The sequence below is a fragment of the Carassius auratus genome, unplaced genomic scaffold, assembly GCF_003368295.1.
Source record: "Carassius auratus strain Wakin unplaced genomic scaffold, ASM336829v1 scaf_tig00027863, whole genome shotgun sequence".
In the NCBI taxonomy this organism is placed as follows: domain Eukaryota; kingdom Metazoa; phylum Chordata; class Actinopteri; order Cypriniformes; family Cyprinidae; genus Carassius; species Carassius auratus.
This window is the reverse complement of record NW_020525634.1, coordinates 3,275-22,869: the sequence shown is the minus strand read 5'-3', so window position 1 is coordinate 22,869 and position 19,595 is coordinate 3,275. Positions and strand designations below refer to the sequence as shown.

At 37.7% G+C, this 19,595-nt stretch overlaps 1 protein-coding gene across 1 annotated transcript in view; it reads left to right on the top strand.

The window, feature by feature from the left end:
* Positions 1-18,576, top strand: part of LOC113079382 (usherin-like) — a 43,336-nt gene extending 24,760 nt beyond the window's left edge. Inside the window, exons 10-17 of the mRNA XM_026251635.1 lie at positions 2,279-2,474; positions 3,414-3,544; positions 5,339-5,534; positions 8,017-8,664; positions 12,805-12,988; positions 14,982-15,145; positions 16,239-16,397; positions 18,056-18,576. Coding sequence (XP_026107420.1) covers positions 2,279-2,474; positions 3,414-3,544; positions 5,339-5,534; positions 8,017-8,664; positions 12,805-12,988; positions 14,982-15,145; positions 16,239-16,397; positions 18,056-18,576 — 2,199 coding nt within the window. The remainder of the gene's footprint in view (positions 1-2,278; positions 2,475-3,413; positions 3,545-5,338; positions 5,535-8,016; positions 8,665-12,804; positions 12,989-14,981; positions 15,146-16,238; positions 16,398-18,055) is intronic.
* Positions 18,577-19,595: the final 1,019 nt, after the last annotated feature.

Sequence of the window (19,595 nt, the reverse complement as noted above, 5' to 3'; positions counted from 1 at the left end):
TTATATCTGAAGAACTGCTCATGGCAAAATAAAAGCCAGTAGTCTTTACAGTATTCTCCATCTTCTCTGGAATCGCTCACTGTCCAGACTGCTGCATAAAATTCTGAACATTGGGAGCAAGTCCCAGGATTAAACTTTTAGACCTGATGTTTGGTGATTTAAATTATTCACCAGATGCCATGCATTATTCAGGGCCAGACACGACACACTCTCTCTACCGCTGCTACTGTTGTTGTTTTCACCGAAACAAACAAGAGCTACATCTAACACGTACATGCTCAAAAGTGTGTGTGTAAATATGATAAACATGAGTTGTCTCACTGCCTTAAACGCCCCTAGACCCAAACACCTGGCTTCGAGGAGGGACTGCCCCCTGCCCCGGAGCTATCTGCTGTGTTTGCTTACTCCGACACAGATCTAGGCTTGCCATACAAATGTTTGCTTCCTCGTAATATTCCAGCCAGAGCCTGTAAAAGTGTTGCTGGTGTCTCACTTCTTGTGTTCAGTGCACATTGACTGAACTGATTGTCACTGAGTGGGGAAGGCAGTGTTGGAGTGTTGGATGTTTGTGACGTGGGACATGCATGTCATTCACATTCCACAGAGAACATTTCAGTGTGTCCTGTTAATGCCTCAGCCACATTCCACAGCATTCAGCCCTCAGAAGCCAGCCATTCAGAGGATGTCTATTAGCAAATCTTCCATCTTCATATTCTGTCTCTGTGTAAGAGTGTGTCTTTTAGGCCACTGAGGTCAGAATCTATTACCGGCATGGAGAGGAGTGTAGCTGGGTAAAAGTGGTGACAATACTAATCTTCTAAAAATGTGACTCTTCATATGTAGCATTCATTTTAATAAATACCCTTGTTTGAACGTTAATGTCCACCTTTTGTGAACCATTTGATTCACCTGAACCACCTGAAAGAAACAATTTTAGAATGATTAAAATGATTCACTGATTATTTGGGATGCTGTGAGACATTTTATGTCTGTGTTAGTAGGTAAATATTTAGCTAAACATTGTCGATGTTCATCGCTGTTTTTAGAACTTTACTATAGAATTTGTAGAATTATGTGTAGTTTAATTAGCTGTATTTAGTGTATGTATCTGTTGAATGTATATGCTGTCACCATAATATAAATAATATTGATAATATCAATAATATTACTATTATTCCTAATAATTCTTAATGTATTGATTCATTTATTTGTAGTTTTGTGGTTTTGTTTAATAGCTTCTAATTCATTTACCAGGTATATAAACAATCGTGGAAGGGTGTTTTCTCAAGAAAATGTAACTCCGTCACATATATTCATAATCACATCAGCATTATGAGATGTTAGTGTCCTTTCCACTATAATTAATGATTTAAAGTTGTGTAACCAGCCTCAGTGCGATCCCTTCTTTTTTTTCTAGAGTGACTATACAGTAAATATATAAAAAACTGTATTTTTAACATGTACATTTAAGGTAAAGACGTTTACATGAGTAGTTACACGAGTAAGTATGGTGACACAAAATAAACAGTGGCGATTTCCAAAGCGGATAAAAATGATGACTATAATGTATGGTGGAAGAGCAAGTGTTAGGTGGCTTCTAAATTCATCCCTGTTTGAATCCTAAGGAAAAATGCATTCTCTCTTAATCCCTATTTAAATCTGGGATGTGTTTTTATAGGCTTATTTATACTTTAGTTTTGCAAAACTGTTGCACTTACAGATGCTCTCTCTGAAACTGCATTCCGCAATGTGTAAAACTCCAAATCCCTGTGGCATGTTGTCGGATCCCTCATTGGCATAGAGGGCTGTAGTGGCGGGTGGTCTGTGTCTGGCTCTTCCAGCATCCAGCTTGCTGAATTTGCAATTCCCTCTGGGCTCACGGCCCACTACGGCTGCCCAAACAGCAGTCTGACACAGAGAACCTTAGCCACAGCTTGAGCAGTCCCTGGGGAATCCTTTGCTTTTTATAATAAATTTGTTATCATTTCATTTGATGCCTCCCATTTTTTCAGTAATTTGTAATGACTGTTCACAAAAATGAAATACATCGTCCTCTTTCTATCATGAGATGTTAGTTAATTGAAAGTGTCTTATTAAAATAGTTCAGTTGCTGAAAGTCACTTATAATGAATGAGCTGAGTTTACTCTGTCTTGTACGTATGGAAATATTGTGTAATTTGTGACTGTTGGGACTTTATCATTGAACCCTGATGTGCTTCTGGATATTGCTGATAAATGTATATTTAGATGTGTTCTGATCTCTCACTCTCTGTAACAGTGCGAGAGCTGCTCTCCTCTCTTCAATGACAAGCCGTTCAGAGCTGGAGATCAGGTACAGGCGTACAACTGTCGCCCATGCCAGTGCTACGGCCACGCCTCTTCCTGCCACTACAATTCCAGCCTGGATCCTCACCCTGAAGATCACTTTAGAGGAGGAGGAGGGGTGTGTGATAACTGTACACATCATACCACAGGTAACAGCATTTCATGTTTTTTTTAATTCTCTCTTTTTCTCAGACTTAGAGTGTGACTGTATTGTAATGTTTCTATTCGTGAAACAGTGAAAATCTGAAATGTAAAATTACATTTGCAAATGTAGTGAAACCTAAAGGTTTTTAGAATTTTCTGCAGTAAATTAGAAAAAAAAAATTGTATAAAAGAAGTAAAATAAAATGTAAGTTTTCAGTTGAACCTCTTTCTCGTTACACTCATAATTTATTACACTTTAAAAACAATTATAAAAAAAATGTAAAATAGAATTATTTTCCATAGGGGTTTCATATCTCAAATGTTTCAAATATTTGACAAAAAGATACGTAAAATTTAAGTAAATATTTTGTAAAAAGAAAAAAAAAAGTTTAAACATATGTATAGATTATCAGTATGTATTGGTTATCAGTCGTCTTGCTCTTTAAATATCCCAGTCGATTATTGAAAAACACATGTTGGTCAACCTCTAAGACTTATTTCTGTCTCATGATTTATACAATCATTTTGTATTGTTCCAATATGCCATATCTAACAGAAACCCAGATATTTTCATTACAACAGCTGGAGAAATAGTAGTGATATAATGGAAGCATCAAAAAGCAGAGCAGAAAAAAATCGAAATAATGCATCAGAGCGAAAACAGATGGACATTTAATGAAGTAAATCAGGCCATGCTAACAGGTTCATTGTTTCATATGCCGGGCATCAGGCACAGTGGCAGGTAGGGATGAAAGAGGACATTAAAATGGACACCTTAGAAAATTACACATCTCGCTCCAGACCTCTTCCAAGACTGCAGTTTTTTAATTTGAAATCATAGCCCTATGATATGATTGAATTTTAATAGGTTGACATCAATTTCCCCCTCCCCCACCTATTTCCTTCTACAAGCACACGCAGACTCACTCTCTTTGGGTTTAAAGGCAGGAACTGTGAGCGGTGTCGGAGTCTGTTCTACAGGGAGGTGGGTGCACTCCTGTGGGCCAAGGACGTGTGCAAACCATGTGAGTGCCACAGCGCTGGGACCGTCAATGGCAGTTTAGAATGTGAGCCAGTAAGTGTAGACTTACACACACATACACTTTCATCCACAAAAAATGTATACATTTCTCATAAATAAAAACCCACAGAAAGCAAAGCAGATAACGAACCCCATTATTCACCAAGTTTATCTGCTGTTATTTGCGAATTTGTATATTAAATGTATTAATTTCATTTCTACAATAGGTAATAGAACCTAAAGCCCGGGTTAACACAACATGCAGAATTATTTTTTTTTTTTGCCTCTGATCTATATTAGATATTTGAGATATTAGACACATTTCTGAATTTCAAGGCATCAAGGCAAACTCTCTGCATATGCAAAGGCAACATCTGAGGCTTTGATCCCCTGCTTTGTAATGGACCTGAGAATTGTAGATTCCGATAACGATATTGGCCAGTCCCTCTCGAGAGGGTTGCATTGATATATTGGCTGAGGACTTTAGTATTCACAACTGCATTTATCAGTGGTTTGATCGGTAGGGAGTATGTAAAAGTGTCGTGATGAGAGACTCTCTCGGGAGAATTCTCCCCCACCTTTTCCTTTATCTTAGCTACATGAAAGCCATTCTGGAGGAACAGATCCATGTCCACAGATATAGTGAATGACAAATTCAGAATCAATGGTTGGGTCAGCCCCATGTTGGATTGATACCCTATTTAAATTATCATAACGATTATTTTCTCACATATGGTAATGACTTCACACTGTAGGTTGGGTTGTTTCTGTTTGGTGCTGGGTAGAGATTGAGCCTTCTTGGTTCATGGTTGGAATTTTTTTGGATCTTATGTTTTATCCTATTAACATTATTGATAAATGATTCAATATTTGATAGTATTTTTCTGATGCAGATTTTTTTTATTTTCCAATAAGTAATGCAAAAAGCTTTAGTTTATTCCAGTAAATATTATGAATGAACTCTGGTGACATTTAGTCACTACACTGAATGTTTGTCATATTTTAATTACATTTTTTACTACTACGACTGCTATATTATATTATATTATATTATATTATATTATATTATATTATATTATATTATATTATATTATATTATATTATATTATATTATATTATATTATATTATATAGTTTTGTTAACTTTTGAATCGGCACTTTGAGGGATAGTTCACCCAAAAATGAAAAGCCTGTCATCATTTACTCTCCCTCAAAATTTTCCAAACCTGAGTTACTTTCTTCAATTGAATAAGATACTTTGGAAGAATGTTGGTAACCAGACAGTTGCTGTTTTTCATTAACTTCCAGTACCGAAATATACCATGGAAGTCAATGGGGAGAGAGAAAAAAAAACAAACAAACAAAAAAAAAAAAACCCTTCCACAAATTTGGAACAACTTGAGGGTGAGTAAATAATGGTTTAACATTTTTGGTTTAACTCTCCCTTTAAGCTTTGAGTCATTTGGGATATGTAGTCTCTTTTCCCGAAGTTCTGACATTTTGAACTTTACCACAAGGATCACGGTAGCTTTTCATGTTAGTAGTATCAAATATTTCCTCTTTTCATCCAAACAACAGCTGGTACTTCCAGTCCATCCCAAAAAAAGAGATCACACTGCACAATGGCGGCTTTTGAGCTCAGGTGTTGTGACCTCTTCCCCCTCATCCCAAGCCACTCCATTCTCTGTAATGGAGATGAAAAGCTTCCCAGCATCCAGCAATGGGGATCATCGGGGTGTGGGGTAGAGACAGAGCAGAGCTGCCCGTCCATGACTCACACACACTCACACTGGACTCCTCAATTTGACTAATTGGAGAACAGTCACGTGACGCTCTCCTTCCTCTGCAGATCGGGGGGCAGTGTAAGTGCAAGCGACATGTGTCTGGCATACAGTGCAATCAGTGCCAACACGGATTCTACAAGCTGCAGTCGGCGCTGGCTGATGGCTGCCATGCCTGTAACTGCAATACCGCCGGGACCGTGCAGCCAGATATTACCTGTCACCAGGACTCAGGTCAATGCCAGTGCAAGGCAAACGTAATCGGTACGTATCAAGCAGCATGGCGCCCTCCATCGCTCTTTCGCTTTCTTCTCCCATTCTTCTTTTTCTCTCTTTCAAACTTCATTTTCTGTCTCTCAACCTTTCTCTCTGTCTCTCCGTTAATTTCCACAAAGTTGATACGCTGTACAGAGTAAAAAATAAATACATACATAAATGAGTATGGCTGGAATCATGTATTTTGTACTGTCTCTATGTAGATAAACTAATAAAAAAAGCCATGGTCTTCATTTTTATCAACATAATCAACTCAAAAAGAAAATTCTATGTTGTCTTGCAGTATGTTTTAAATTATTAAATATATTAAAGTTTAAATGCCGTTTTATATTAGAAATGAATCAAAATAAAAACAAATTCTTCTTGTTTGCACTTTTTAATTTCTAAAATTAAAACATATGAAGCATACAGTGATCACCCTGCTGTGTTGTGTATTTAAATTAAATTATTAAATCTAATATTTATTCATTGTTTATTTTTATTTAGTTTTTGGCAAAGCCCTTTTTCTCCCCGCAAATGTATTGTGAGTAGAAGCCAAAATAATTTTTCTTCCAGATTTTCCAGGCATTCTAGGTCCTTTGCGATAAATCTGTTCCATTTTTCTTTGAACAGTTTTCTTATGAAATGCAAAATGATGTTACTTAGAAGATCATGTGCATTGCAAAGCTAAGGGCCACCTCATTTTAATTTTGTAATTCAATGCCAAGTTGATTATAATAAACTGCTGCTGTCTTCCTTATTTTTCACACTTCTTACAAGAGTTGCTTATTCATTTGTAGTTCCCACAGACATTTTTCAGAAATTAGATGTTAGAGATTAAGGCAATTTATTACCTCCCGTGTGTTTGAGGCCAGTCACAGCTTCATACGGACAAGATTTATCAAGCTTCCAAAGTACTCTGTGTACACAATGTGATTTGAAATTTTAATGTATGGGAATATTATGCAGAAAAGCATTACTGATAAAATGTGGGCTGCACTTGTACACATTCCACTCCATGGGTGCACTAAGTGGCAGTCAAATATGTAAAAAAAAAAAAAAAAAAAAAAAAAAAAAAAAAAAAAAAAAATTATATATATATATATATATATAGATATATATATAGATATAGATATATAAAAAAATCCAGAGTTATTCAGTTGGTCAAAAATAATATCTTAAGCTTAAATATATACTTGCTTATTCTTACCTGCACTTTTTGTTAGATTTAATAATTATTTTCTTCTTATATTCACAGTTGGATGGCACACAGTTACCATTGCGTTTCAAGAGTTACACAGATTTTCCAACATCCACCAGCAATGCACACAATGACAAATTGCGACACCTTTGGCGTGATATTATTGGGGTATTCATCTGTGTCACATTGTGCATTTAACATAATGTTGTAATGAGGTTTAACTGTGGGTAGGGACCAATATATTCATATCTAAATTCATTAATGTGGAGCTCTGTTGCGGAGTACATAGCAGTTAAGGAATGTGGAGTTCTCAGTACTTGAGTACGGTTTGCCCTGTAGGCTCTGCTCAGCAACATTAGGAATAGATTACCTGTCAGGAATATGTATGGCATATTCAAATAAGCACCGCACACATTTTAAAAAACTTGATATGATTTGATTCCATGTAGACCACTTTTTAGGGTCTCCAAATGAGCTGTAATTCTTTTTTAGCCTCGGTTATTTTTTACTTTTTTTCCTCCCATTGCCTTTCTTAGGTATTTTAATTTATTAAGTGCTATGCCCGAGGTAAGTCATTCATCATTGGGAAAATAGCTCACTTAATGATGACATTACCAATTTAGTTTTTTATTCCTTGTGTAATATTTCACAGATTTTTTTTTGTTGTAGCTGTTTACTATGTACAGTACTACAGTGTGTTATTAAATGTGGGTTATGATGTAAAGGCCAAGACCAAATCATCTCACTGGTTTGTGGATGGTTTTCAGTAGCTTTAGTTGAACAAAGATAAATGAAATGTTACAATCTGAAAAAAAGAAAATACATATTCACACACACACATATATATAGGGTTATCCACGTAAAATGGCTTTCACATTTTTACACCACGTTTTCTTTCAGAAATGGAAGGTAATGGAAGGTAAATGTAGGCCTTTGAATTGTTATTGTGAAATTGAGTAAATATCTTTATTTGAAATTTGCAATTACATAAATTATTTTGGCAAAAAATGGTTACGTACAATGCAGGGTTTAATGAAATGGAATCCTGGTAATAATTACCATACCATAACCATAAAAAAAATAAAATAAAACACTGAAGTATAAAAAGGAAATGGAAAATCATTGGCAATGGCCACAGCTCTTATCTTTTTAAAATGTAAAGATTTAATTTTGTTCAATAAATTTAACAAAGCTAATTCTCCTGAAATAAGCTCCTGAAACCTGCTTAAGTACCTCCTGGGGTCCTGGTTTGGAATAGCACTGATAGTGGTCTCCTCTTTTTATACTTAGGTCTAACCTGTGACCGTTGTAACTACGGCTTCAAATTCCTCAATCGCACAGATCCTGATGGCTGCATTCCCTGTGGTTGTGACCCACGAGGTTCTCTACACCAGTTCTGCAATCCTTTCACCGGCCAGTGTGAGTGCAAAGATGGCGTACGAGGCCTCCTCTGTGACACCTGCATCCCTCACTTCTACAGTCTGAATGGTAGTGGAGTCTGCCTGCCCTGCGACTGCAGTCCAAACGGATCCGTTCCTGGTACCTCCTGTGATGCGGTAACTGGACAGTGTAGGTGCAAACCTAACATAGAGGGCCAACGGTGCGACATGTGCCGGGATGGTTACCACACTCTGGACAGCAGCAACTCGTTGGGCTGTGTGCCTTGCCAGTGTGAGCTCAGAGGCACGGTGAATGGCTCAGATGTGTGTGACAAGACCACAGGCCAATGCATGTGCAAAAACAACGTGGAGGGACTACGTTGTAATCGATGCTCATCTCACACTTACAACCTGAGTTCTGCCAACACCACGCATGGATGTCAACCATGTCATTGTGATCACATGGGCACCATGCCTGCAACCGTGTGCAACCCTGTTAGCGGTCAATGTGTCTGCCTGCCCACACGCTACAGCCGAGACTGTGGAACCTGTAAACCAGGTTGGTCGTTTCATTCTGGTGTGAAACTATGTTATGTGTGTATTTACAAGGTAGATGGTGTAATTGTAAACTCATTATAGTGTGTTGGCAATGCCAGTGAAGTCATTACTTTAGTCGTTTACTATGATTCGTGTCCATTGCGCATCACATTTGAAGTATCTGCGTAAACATCTTTGAATTACAAACGCTCTCTTCCTTTTCTTAACTAATGACTCCCTTGCATTTTGTTCTTGGCTCTGCAAGCTGCTGCATTATTTTGTTATTCCTTTTTTTTTAGATCGTGCCTGGGAATTGAGTGTGTTTGGCAGTCACTTTGGCCGAAGTTGTTTAACTAGCATAGCTACAGGCCATTCTTCATGTACCCTCAATCAACCCCCTCAGTGGCTGTTGGGCCAGCACTGGCCTCATGACTCAAGTGTACTTCAGGGGGTGGAAATGTTTGCACTTGCCTTATTCTTTGCAGCATAGTAAGTGCTAGAAGTGCACTGCCAGGGGCTCAAGAGTCAGAGCTGTACCATTTGGTCCTTTGTCTTCATAATGAAGATTAACCCTCACTGTTAAATGTTAAACCAACTTGCACTTTTGCACGCCAAGCCAAGCTGCTACTCCTATAGAGTACTGTAAAGACATGTCCCAATTTGTAATTTTGATAGTTGATCCTATCCTAATACTGTATCGTTCATCAAAAAAGTTGAACACAACTCTTAAACCCTGTTAATAAAACAACTTAGTCTAGACCTGCTAGAGACCACATGATTTACATTTGAAATTTTGTGCATATTAGTATATGTGTATAAGCTTGAGGTCATCTGTATGCTAGTGTCATTTAATAAATGCTGCCCAACATCCACAAATGAGCCTATGCATATAAGGGTGCTTGGCTCACACGGTAATCAGACAAGGATGTACGGCCACCCCTCCCCTAGCTTGTGCCTCCCCACACATGATGAAATAACGCAGGCATACCTGCTGCTCACCAAAGTCTCAGCCACCCATATCGGCACATAAAGCATCTGTACAGAGAGTGGGGCTGGCAGGAGTAAATTGAAAGCACAGGGAGCATGGGTAGATCCATGTGGAGGGGGGTGGGGGACTGATGACTGTGTTTCTGCAGGCCCTCCCCCAGCTCCCCTCACGCAGCCACGCTGTCGTATTTCACTGGAGGGGAAGCAGACTGTGATTGAAACATCTCAAACTCAGCGCCCCCTGTCTGATTGATGCTCGAAGAAGCCTGACGGAGCCCTTGAGATTCAACTTGTACTTTATTGTTAAGAAGATATAGACGGAAAGTGGACCAGGACACTTTTAAAGGAACATTTCACCCAAAAAGAATACCTACTTGATAGTGATGCGCGGGTCGTCTCATAACCCGCGAGTAACCCGCAGGTCGGGGCGGAGCAGGTTAAGAAATTGGCACTTTATTGCTGGGCGGGTTGGGGCGGTTCACTAAAAACTAAAAAAATTTTAATTCATTTGTTTCATGGAATTTAGTGGTGGAAATTCATTGATTTTTAGTTCGTTCACCAAAATGATTAATTCACTGATTCGTTCAGTGACCATTTCTTCATATTACACAAATACGCCAGCAGTTGGCAAAAAAGAGTGTCTTATGTGTTATGTCTTAAGTCAACGAACGTATTTACTTGTGACAAAAACTGATTTGGCTTTGTTAGTGTGTGCATGGTCGCATTAAATAAATAGTCAAAATAAATTTGTCAGATTAACAAAGCACGAGGTTTTATCAGGGATTAAACATGGAGTTATTTTCTGTATTCCAAATATGAAAACAAGCGTATATGCACCAATAACTTCGCTTTGTGTCTGCTGATTGCTGATCAAGATTTACATGCTTGGCTCACTGACCCTGTATACTCTCATTTCATTCACGAACGAGATGTATCAGTTCATTCAACTCGTTCACGAACAAGAAGAACGCATTTGTTCACTACATTCAACAAATCACATGGTCCGTCACATCTTGAGTAAATCTTTTTGACAGGATGAAACAGTTAACAGAACTGTTCACGAGCTGCGCATGCACTGCTAATAGCACTGCGCTTGCGCGCTGCTGTGGGAGGAACTTCATTGAACGAGAAATGAGTCTTTTACTGTCTATGGTCAGTGGATTACGTAAACGAGAACGATTCGTTCACCTAAAAGATTTGTTCACGAACGAACCATCATAGTGCAATTAACTATAGCTTATATATATTGATATATATAAGGTTACGATACTAAGGTCTAAGTAGCAACGTAACTTCCATGATGTCCCTGATGCGTGGGGCGGGGCGGGTTAAGAAATTTTACTTTATTTGCGGGGCGGGCTGGGGCCGGCCAAATAATTTCATAAAAGCGGGACCCGCATCACTACTACTTAAGTAACTCTAAAGGAGATTTTAGGCATAATATCTTAACAGCTCCTTTCCTCATAGAAAACGATGATACTGTACTGTACTTATTCCCTTAAAGGGACAGTTCACCCAAATTTGAAGTCATCATTCACTCACCCTCACATTGTTCCAAAACTGTTTGACTTTCTTCTGTGGAACTACAATATGGAACTTCTGAAAAGAATTTGTCCATTCAATGACAAGTCTGTGGGGTTCAAAACAACAGTGTACCCCACTGACTTTAATTTATATATATATATATATATATATATATATATATATATATATATATATATATATATATATATATATAAGCCTAGAGGGACTAGAGGGATCTCCCCGATCCAGAGTTTAATCATGAATCCACGGAGGCTCAGAAATGCCTGCTTTCTCACCCACTCCTGCCTCCTCCTTTGCTGTCATCTTGCATCCCCTCTGCTTGCCCTAAGCACACCATCTATGTGATCTGAGCTCCGTGAGACTACGATCGTCCAGCATTGCCCTGCCTTGAGTTTCCCTTGACTCCGCCTCTAGCCTCTAAGCCCTGGACTCCGCCTTGGCCTGTGGACTAGTTGGCTCCACCATGGCTCCCTCATCCCTCCAGCTCTGCCTCGGCCTGGCGTCGACCATCTTACGACTCTGGTTTCACCTTGTCCATCCGACTCCATCAGGCTCCTTCATCCCCTCAGCTCCTCCTCAGTCCTCTGTTGCTCCAACTCCACCGCGGCGTCCCGGATCCACATCTTCATGTCAGTCGCCGGCATCATCTGCTCCACCTAGGACCTGTTGCCCAGGCTCATCGGCTCTCTGCCTCGGGCTCCTCCATTGCCTGCTCCGCCGCCCTGGAGTCGGGTTCAGTGACAGGCCTGGCTTCAGCTTTTCTTGTCCTGCTCAAAGCCACTCCTGTCTCCTCCCTGGCTCCTCACTCCATTGTCTCCTCCCTGGACTCTGTCTGCCAGCCCCCTCCCTGTTTCCATCCTTCTCCTGATCCGCCTCCTTATTCCCCCGCACACCCCCACCGCCACCCTTCTACAGTGTGAGGACACACCTTCCGGGAAGGGGGCGATATGTCAGGACTATGGACTGTTCTGTGTCGTCTTTACCTGTTTCTGTTTTTCCTTATTCGGTTATGTTCCTGTTCTCGTTTAGTTTGATTATTATTCCTGACACCTGTGTTTAGTAATTATCCCTTGTATTTAAGTTCCGGTTTGTTCAGTCCTCCTTTTTGTTGGTTCTACTTGTTGGAAATTGTGTAATTCCCATCTTTGCAAGGATTAAAGACTGTTTATGTACTCCTCATCTCCTTGCTTCTTGTTCCGCGCTCCTCCCAGCACAGGTTGTGACATGTATTTTGAAATTACAAACAAAGATGTACAATACTTAAGTCTTATTTAGGTTGGTCAAAAAAGCACTTTTAAGTTCAACTAATTGCATGTAATATATATTTAAACTAAAATATATTTTCTCTTAATTGCTAATAACATGAAATTAAGTATCCGTAAACACTGCATTCAGTTCACGTTTAAGTATATTATTTTAAAGTATGTTATTTCCGTAATAATCCTTTTTAAAGGTATGCTAAAATACTTATTTTTCTTAAGGGATTGATTTATTTTATTTTACTTTATTTATTTATTTATTTATTTATTTATTTATTGTGGTAATAGCAAAAGAGGAAATAAATCAGAGAGCTAACAATAAAATGCATAATGAGTCTGTTTGTGTTTCCTCGCATCATGTGTCATTGCAGGTTTCTTCCTGTCTGAGGCGGGGCTCAGCGAGTGTGAAGTGTGTGAATGTCACTCGGTTGGAGCGGTGGGGCAGGTGTGTGCTGCCCACTCAGGGCAGTGTGTGTGTGCTCACGCATCACTGACCGGTCGCAGATGTGATCAGTGCCAGGATCTCTTCTTTGGCTTTAATACAAGTGTTGGCAGGTCAGTGCTATAGTCTAACACCTCTATCTCTCACATGTTCAAGAAAGACGTTTTTATTTATAACCATTCAGCAAGATATATCATCAAGTAAAAAAGAACAGTGTAAATCACAGTCGAAAATTACTCCAGACCTCCCTCCCATCACTGAGACTGAACACTAGTGAATAAAGCCCAATTAAAAAATCATGCTCATCACTTTTCATGGTGATTTGAGCCAGTTAGCTGCTTACTGGCCCACGGGTTCAGACAGAGCCAAAAAAGGTCAAATTAGCCATTAAAGTCTCCCGCCTCTAAACAAGGCTGCATTTTAATACTCTCTGCATAGTTGATTTGTGGATACATCAATTAGGTTGTAAATACATCATATGTTAGCTGTCTTAATGATATACTCCAAAGCAGCTCCCCAGCTTGAACATATGGCCTAAGTTGGGGATGGAAAACTTGGCATTCTCAGGAGTCAGTGGATGGGATAATTATTTTTCTTTTCTTCTTTCCCCCCTTTCCTACACACGGCAGATTTTCTTTTGATGATTTTTATATTTAAGTCTTGGTTTGGTTGAAGTCTCATTGAATGACCTTCCTGAAGGCCTGCAGGAAATATTTAACTACTCCAGCCACGCTGGGTGAATAAAATATACAGTGGGGGATGTCATCAACGCTTCCCATATCAACCACTGTTTACCTTTTAAGCATTCCCCCCCTCAAAAAAAAAATTATATTGAGATGCGCAGTAGGCAGGGAGAGCATTAATTGTTGGCTGCTGAGATGCAAATAGCATGAGCGTGTGTTTTCAATGCATCAACAACAGTGCTACTGGACATCACAAATTGTTAATCCATATGAGTTTTGATAGATCACTGCATACACAATCCATTCAGCTGCACTCGTTCACCCAGTAAGGATGAAAAATGAACTATTTAAACTAATTAGAGGGGAAGCTTGAACTGCATCAGGAGATCCTACACAATAAAGATTTCTTTATCTAAATATTATAAACTCATTTGTCTGCCCCGGAATCAATAAGACGATGCATCTTATTTTGTTTTCTTATATTGGGTCGTTCACTGCGGACCACCTAATAGTTAAAAACCCACAATATGGTTAGGGAAGATTAGCCATCATAGCAAATGACAGGCATAGGCTACATGGAAAGGGGTGCTTGGCTAATCATTTAACATTGGGTGGAGAAAGCAAGTTTCATTTTACAGAAGTATAGGTCATAATCATATCTATTTAAGGTTGTTTTTTTTTTTTTCTGTTGCTAGTCACTTGTTTAATTCATTGTCGGCAAACTTTCCAGCTCTATTTGCAACACCTGTTCTAGACAAACATTGAGGCGCAATCTGGAGTCATTTACTTTGATAGCTGCAAGCTATAGGAATATTTCAAATATGGAGAATGTAAACATGTGGGACTTAGCAATATTGGTACTGATCACAGAATTTGATAACACAGTTGGCTTCATTTTTGCATGACGAAGAGAAAAAAAAGTCCTGTGTCCTTCCGAGGAGTCAAGGTCGAACCACATTGGGAAACGGGTGGCTTAGCCCAAAACACCCCTCTAGTTGACAGAACAAATTTTCAGCTCATTAAGAGTCTATGGCTTTTATCAGCTGTTTTCGAGGGTGTCAGGTGTTCGGCCCCCACATCACCCACTGCTGGCCCCTCAGGGCATTTCCTCCTCCATCCCTTACACCCTTCCCAAATGTGTTACTGACAGGTTTATCTGTAAATGCCTCCATTTAGTCAAAGTGCCCCCTCCCCGCCATCCTTAACAGTAACACACGCACGTATACATTCAATATTTGAAACTCTTCGCATCTTAGCCAGTCAGAAAGGTTCACAGCTTTTTATAAATAGAACGGGACTTGTTACTTTTGGTTAATTACCTAATTTCATGTCCTCTACAGACATGGACAATGTCACAAGAACTGATACTGTTTTTATCTTATGAGAATGGTTTTTGTGTCTCTTGTGATCTGCATGTGTCTAGGTGTGAGCCTTGTGGATGTGATCCTGTCGGGGGATTCAATGGCACGTGCCACCCAGAGACGGGGCAGTGTTTGTGCAAACTGTATGTGACTGGAGATAAATGTGACATCTGTGTGGAGGGAGCGAGTCACATGGATCCAAACAACTACCTGGGCTGCAGTAAAGGTCTGAATCAATATAAATGTATGAATAGCAGCATTATTTTATATATTTTAATTAGCTTTTATTTTTATTACAGCATTTTATATTTCATTTATATATATATATATATATATATATATATATATATATATATATATATATATATATATATTGACATATTATTGCCCTTATGTTGGTTTTGATTGCTTCTATTGTCTCCATTTATAATTGCTTTGGATAAAAGCATCTGCTAAATGACAAAATTGAAGTATAATGTAAATGTATTTATCAGCCTGATTCCATGATATCAAAATTTGGCATAAATGAAAGGTTATCAGCTTATAAAAAGACAAGCACTTTGATGTATCACAGCCTTCAGTTTCATTAGGAAATATTTTAACATAGAAAAGAAAAATCAAATCATATAATTTTGAGGAGCTTTATTTGAATGCTTAATTTGGCTCGAAAACAGGAAAACGCCTCTTGTAGATCACATCACATCTCTTTATTGGAGTAACTTTAATTTAAATGCAGATTTTCCCAATATAGTCAAATTGCTTTGTAAGTTTATTGCAAGAGAGGCATACCTAAGGTCAGAACTCACCGGCGTCACTCAATTGCTGTGATATTTACGCTGGACTGTGGAATTTATTACATCCTTTATTCAAAATACTTGCCCAGGAGCTGACACTCAAATTTAATCATGTTGCATCATTATGTTTTAGCTGAGCATTTCATTTTAATATAGATGTATATCTCTCTCATGATCTTATGCCATTCCTGGGTTCAGTTGCATATCTACGTTATAAACATTTAGCATTTTTTCTGTAAGGTGACCTGTTTATGGGTTTGTATGTGTTTAGAACATACAGCACTTAACCTCATAGAGACTCTTAAAAACCCTAATGTGCCCCTCCAGTTCAGTGTTTTTTTTTATTAAGTTAGCATGTTTTACATGTAACAAATGATTGTTGCTCTAGTATATCCATAGTACAGTTTCTTTGTTAGCTTGCAGCTTTGAATCTTTAACCTTGTGTCTTCCACCTCTTTAATTCTGTTTCGCAATGCAGATTTATTATCAATATGTATCGGCTTACACTCTCCCACTCCTGTTCAGATCCCCAACAGCAGCCTCCTCCTCTTGGCCAGGTTCTGAGCTCCACGGCTATAGATTTGACCTGGAGAGCCCCTGACTCCCCCAACAGTAATGAACTGATGTACACACTGCTTCGAAACTCAGAGATCATCCACATCAGCCACAGCCAGCACCCATTTGGTTAGTGTTTATGGTGCATCCATAATATCTTTGTCTGAGTATATAAAATATGATTGGGTTCTGGAATTAAATGAAACTATGATGTCCTAAACAATGCGACATAATAATAGTGGTGGAAGAAATGATGTCATAGAAATGAGTCACGCAGACCCATATTACTGTGTAAATTTGACTTTTTTATAAGAAGGAAAGATTAGTCCAAGCTGAAAAATATCATGTGGTGCAATTCCCAAAAAACATAATGATTTTTTTTATTTTTTTATTAATGATATTTTTTTAAAAGAAATTACATATTTAAAAATTATGACAAAAATGTGTACACTCACTTTTAAAGTGTGGAGAAATTACTTATTACTTGATGACACCTCATGACATAAAAAAAAAGTAATTAAACTGAAACTTGAGAAAATAAACGTATGAAAGTTTTTCAAAACTATACAATAATAAACATAAATACAAAGAGTCAGAGGCGTCATGCCCATTTGTGAGCCAAGTGGATTTTGAATGCAACTTCCCAAAGACAAAAAATAGCGATCAATATTTTCTTTATTTAAAAAGAAAACGTTCAGCGAGCCATATCATCCTCTGCTCAATTCTGATCTGCGTTCAAACAGCTTCAGTGATTTTAATACGAATTTTTGGGAGTGCTCTAACTAGACTGTCAAAAGGTTCTTTGATAATGTAAATGTTCTTTGCTATCTTTCCGTACAATTGTTATGATTAGTAGCCTAATTTAAATGCTTTTATTTACATTAACTGTCAAAGTTAAATTCACATTAAATATAAACTAAATTAAACACATAAAATATAAAATATAAAGTCGTATTAAAAAGTCGTATATGTTATTGCATGACACCCATATCTGTTAATTAAGTAAACAGACAGGTTTTTATGCTTAGTTAATAGATTACAGTATTTGGTTACTTTGACCATCATAGATCAACATAATCTATAAAGGTGAGAATCAAGATATTTCATGATAAATAAATAAATAAAATTAATTAATAAAACATAAGTGCTAATGTAGGTGTCACATGATGACCCCCCAAACTTGTGCCCCCTCAAAAATAATGAGTGCATGACGCCCCTGCAAAGAGTACATTTCTAAGAATGTGGCACATGAGCATTAAAAGTTTTTATTTTATTATTATTTTGTGAACATACACTGGTTGTGGTTTAAATTAAAATGAATACCTTAAAATGATTATAAAATTAATATTCAGCAAGAATGCATTAAATTCAAAAGTGAGAGTACAGACATTTCAAAAATTTCTGTTACAAATAATTGTTTGTTTGAAGTATTCATCAATGGATCCTGAAAAAGTAGTTTCCACAAAATATTAAGCATCAGCTTTTTTCAACATTGATAATAAAAATAAATGTTTCATGAGCATCAACTCAGCATATTATAGTGAGAATGGATTTCATTTTAAAACATTAAATAGAAAAAGGTTTTTTATTGTAATATTTTTACACAATATTAATGTTTTTACTGTATTTTTATTTTTAAATAAATGCAACTTTAGTGAGAATATTATTTTTTTTTTATCTTACTGACCCCAAAATTTTGAACATTGTTGTTAATTAATTGACAATTAACATATTGTCATCAGTTGCACAATTTGTTTGATAATTTTGTTGTTCTCTTTCTCATACAGGAACTATGCATTACACAGATGCTGATTTGTCTCCTTACACGACATATTCTTACCAGCTCATCACAAGCAATATCCGTGCTAACACCAGCAGTGCCACGGTCAGCTTACGCACCCTGTCTGGTGTACCTGAGCAAGAGGAACTCCAAATATCCCTTGTGGGTCGAGCCAAGCCCACCAGCGCCTCTTTTAACTGGACAGAGCCTTTGAACACCACTGGTCCAGTGGAGAGCTTTACCTTGAGCTCGATACAGGATCTGACCGGAGAAGAGAGGATCCACTACACAGGACTTCAAACAGAGGCTACCGCTGAGGAGCTGCAACCTTTCACTGGATACAACTTCAGTCTGCAGGCTTGCACTAACGGAGGCTGCGCTCGCAGCGAGAATCTGATCATACTTACCGCTCAAATACCTCCTCAGCAGCAGCCTGCACCCGCAATCACAACCTTAGGGGCCTCTCAACTCCAAGTGGACTGGGAACCGCCAGTGTTACCTAATGGTATTGACACATTTTTCATTTAACAAAAAAAATATATATACATTATATTGATAAAATTTTTTGCTATTTTAGATTATATTTTTGCTAGGGACACTTTGAAAAAAGATAATGAAATCTAACACAATATCTTTGGGCCACTCATGTAAGCTATGATAATATTCTAAATATCTTGGTATGTGCTGCTGTAGTATGTTTTCAAACTTTTTTTGAAACTGGAAATAGTCAATATGTTAAATTAACTGATAACATTTATTTTTCATTCCATAGGTTTTAAGAACATTTTGTACTCTAATAACACAATAGTCTTGGAGGAGAAAATAAAAAAGAGATCAATATTCAATTTACACATAATTCTTTTTTTCTTTTTTTTTTTTTTACATTTTAATTAAATAATTTTAAGTAATCCTGCGACTCCCTTGTTTGATGAGGAACCACCGGAATTTCCAAACCGTTTAAAATATTAATAGGGTATATGTTCTTGTAGTGATAGCTACCCCAGATTTTTACATATTTTTGTGGTCATTTTTTCCATTTTGTATCAGTTTTTGTCTTACACCAGATCCAATAAGCTGAAAGAACTTAAATAAATTAAAATAATCAGCTTTTGACTTCCTAACTCCATGCTGATACTGTACTAGGATGTTAACTTGTTGAAAGTAACGTTGTCTTTTTTATTTAAATATTCTGATCAGTCCCCAAAGTTATCTCGCATTTTTTATTTGGAGGGAGTAGTAATATTGTCAGACATGATTTTATTTAACAGAGATTCTTAAATGCATACGGCAGAGCTGAAATGCTCTTCCACTCTGCTGTATCTTCCTTTTTAGCTGTCTCCAGCAGGATCATTACAATAATGAGAAATACTATTATAGAGATGCCATTTGATCTCAGCCGGGATGAAAATTAATTCCTCCCGAACCTTAATCTACAACCAAGAGGCTTGATTAAGGCTCAGTTCACGCTTCATTTCGCAATATAAACTGAAGGAGCTGCGCACCGCAAAGAAACATTTCACATTTAAAACAGTTGATTGCTGCATACA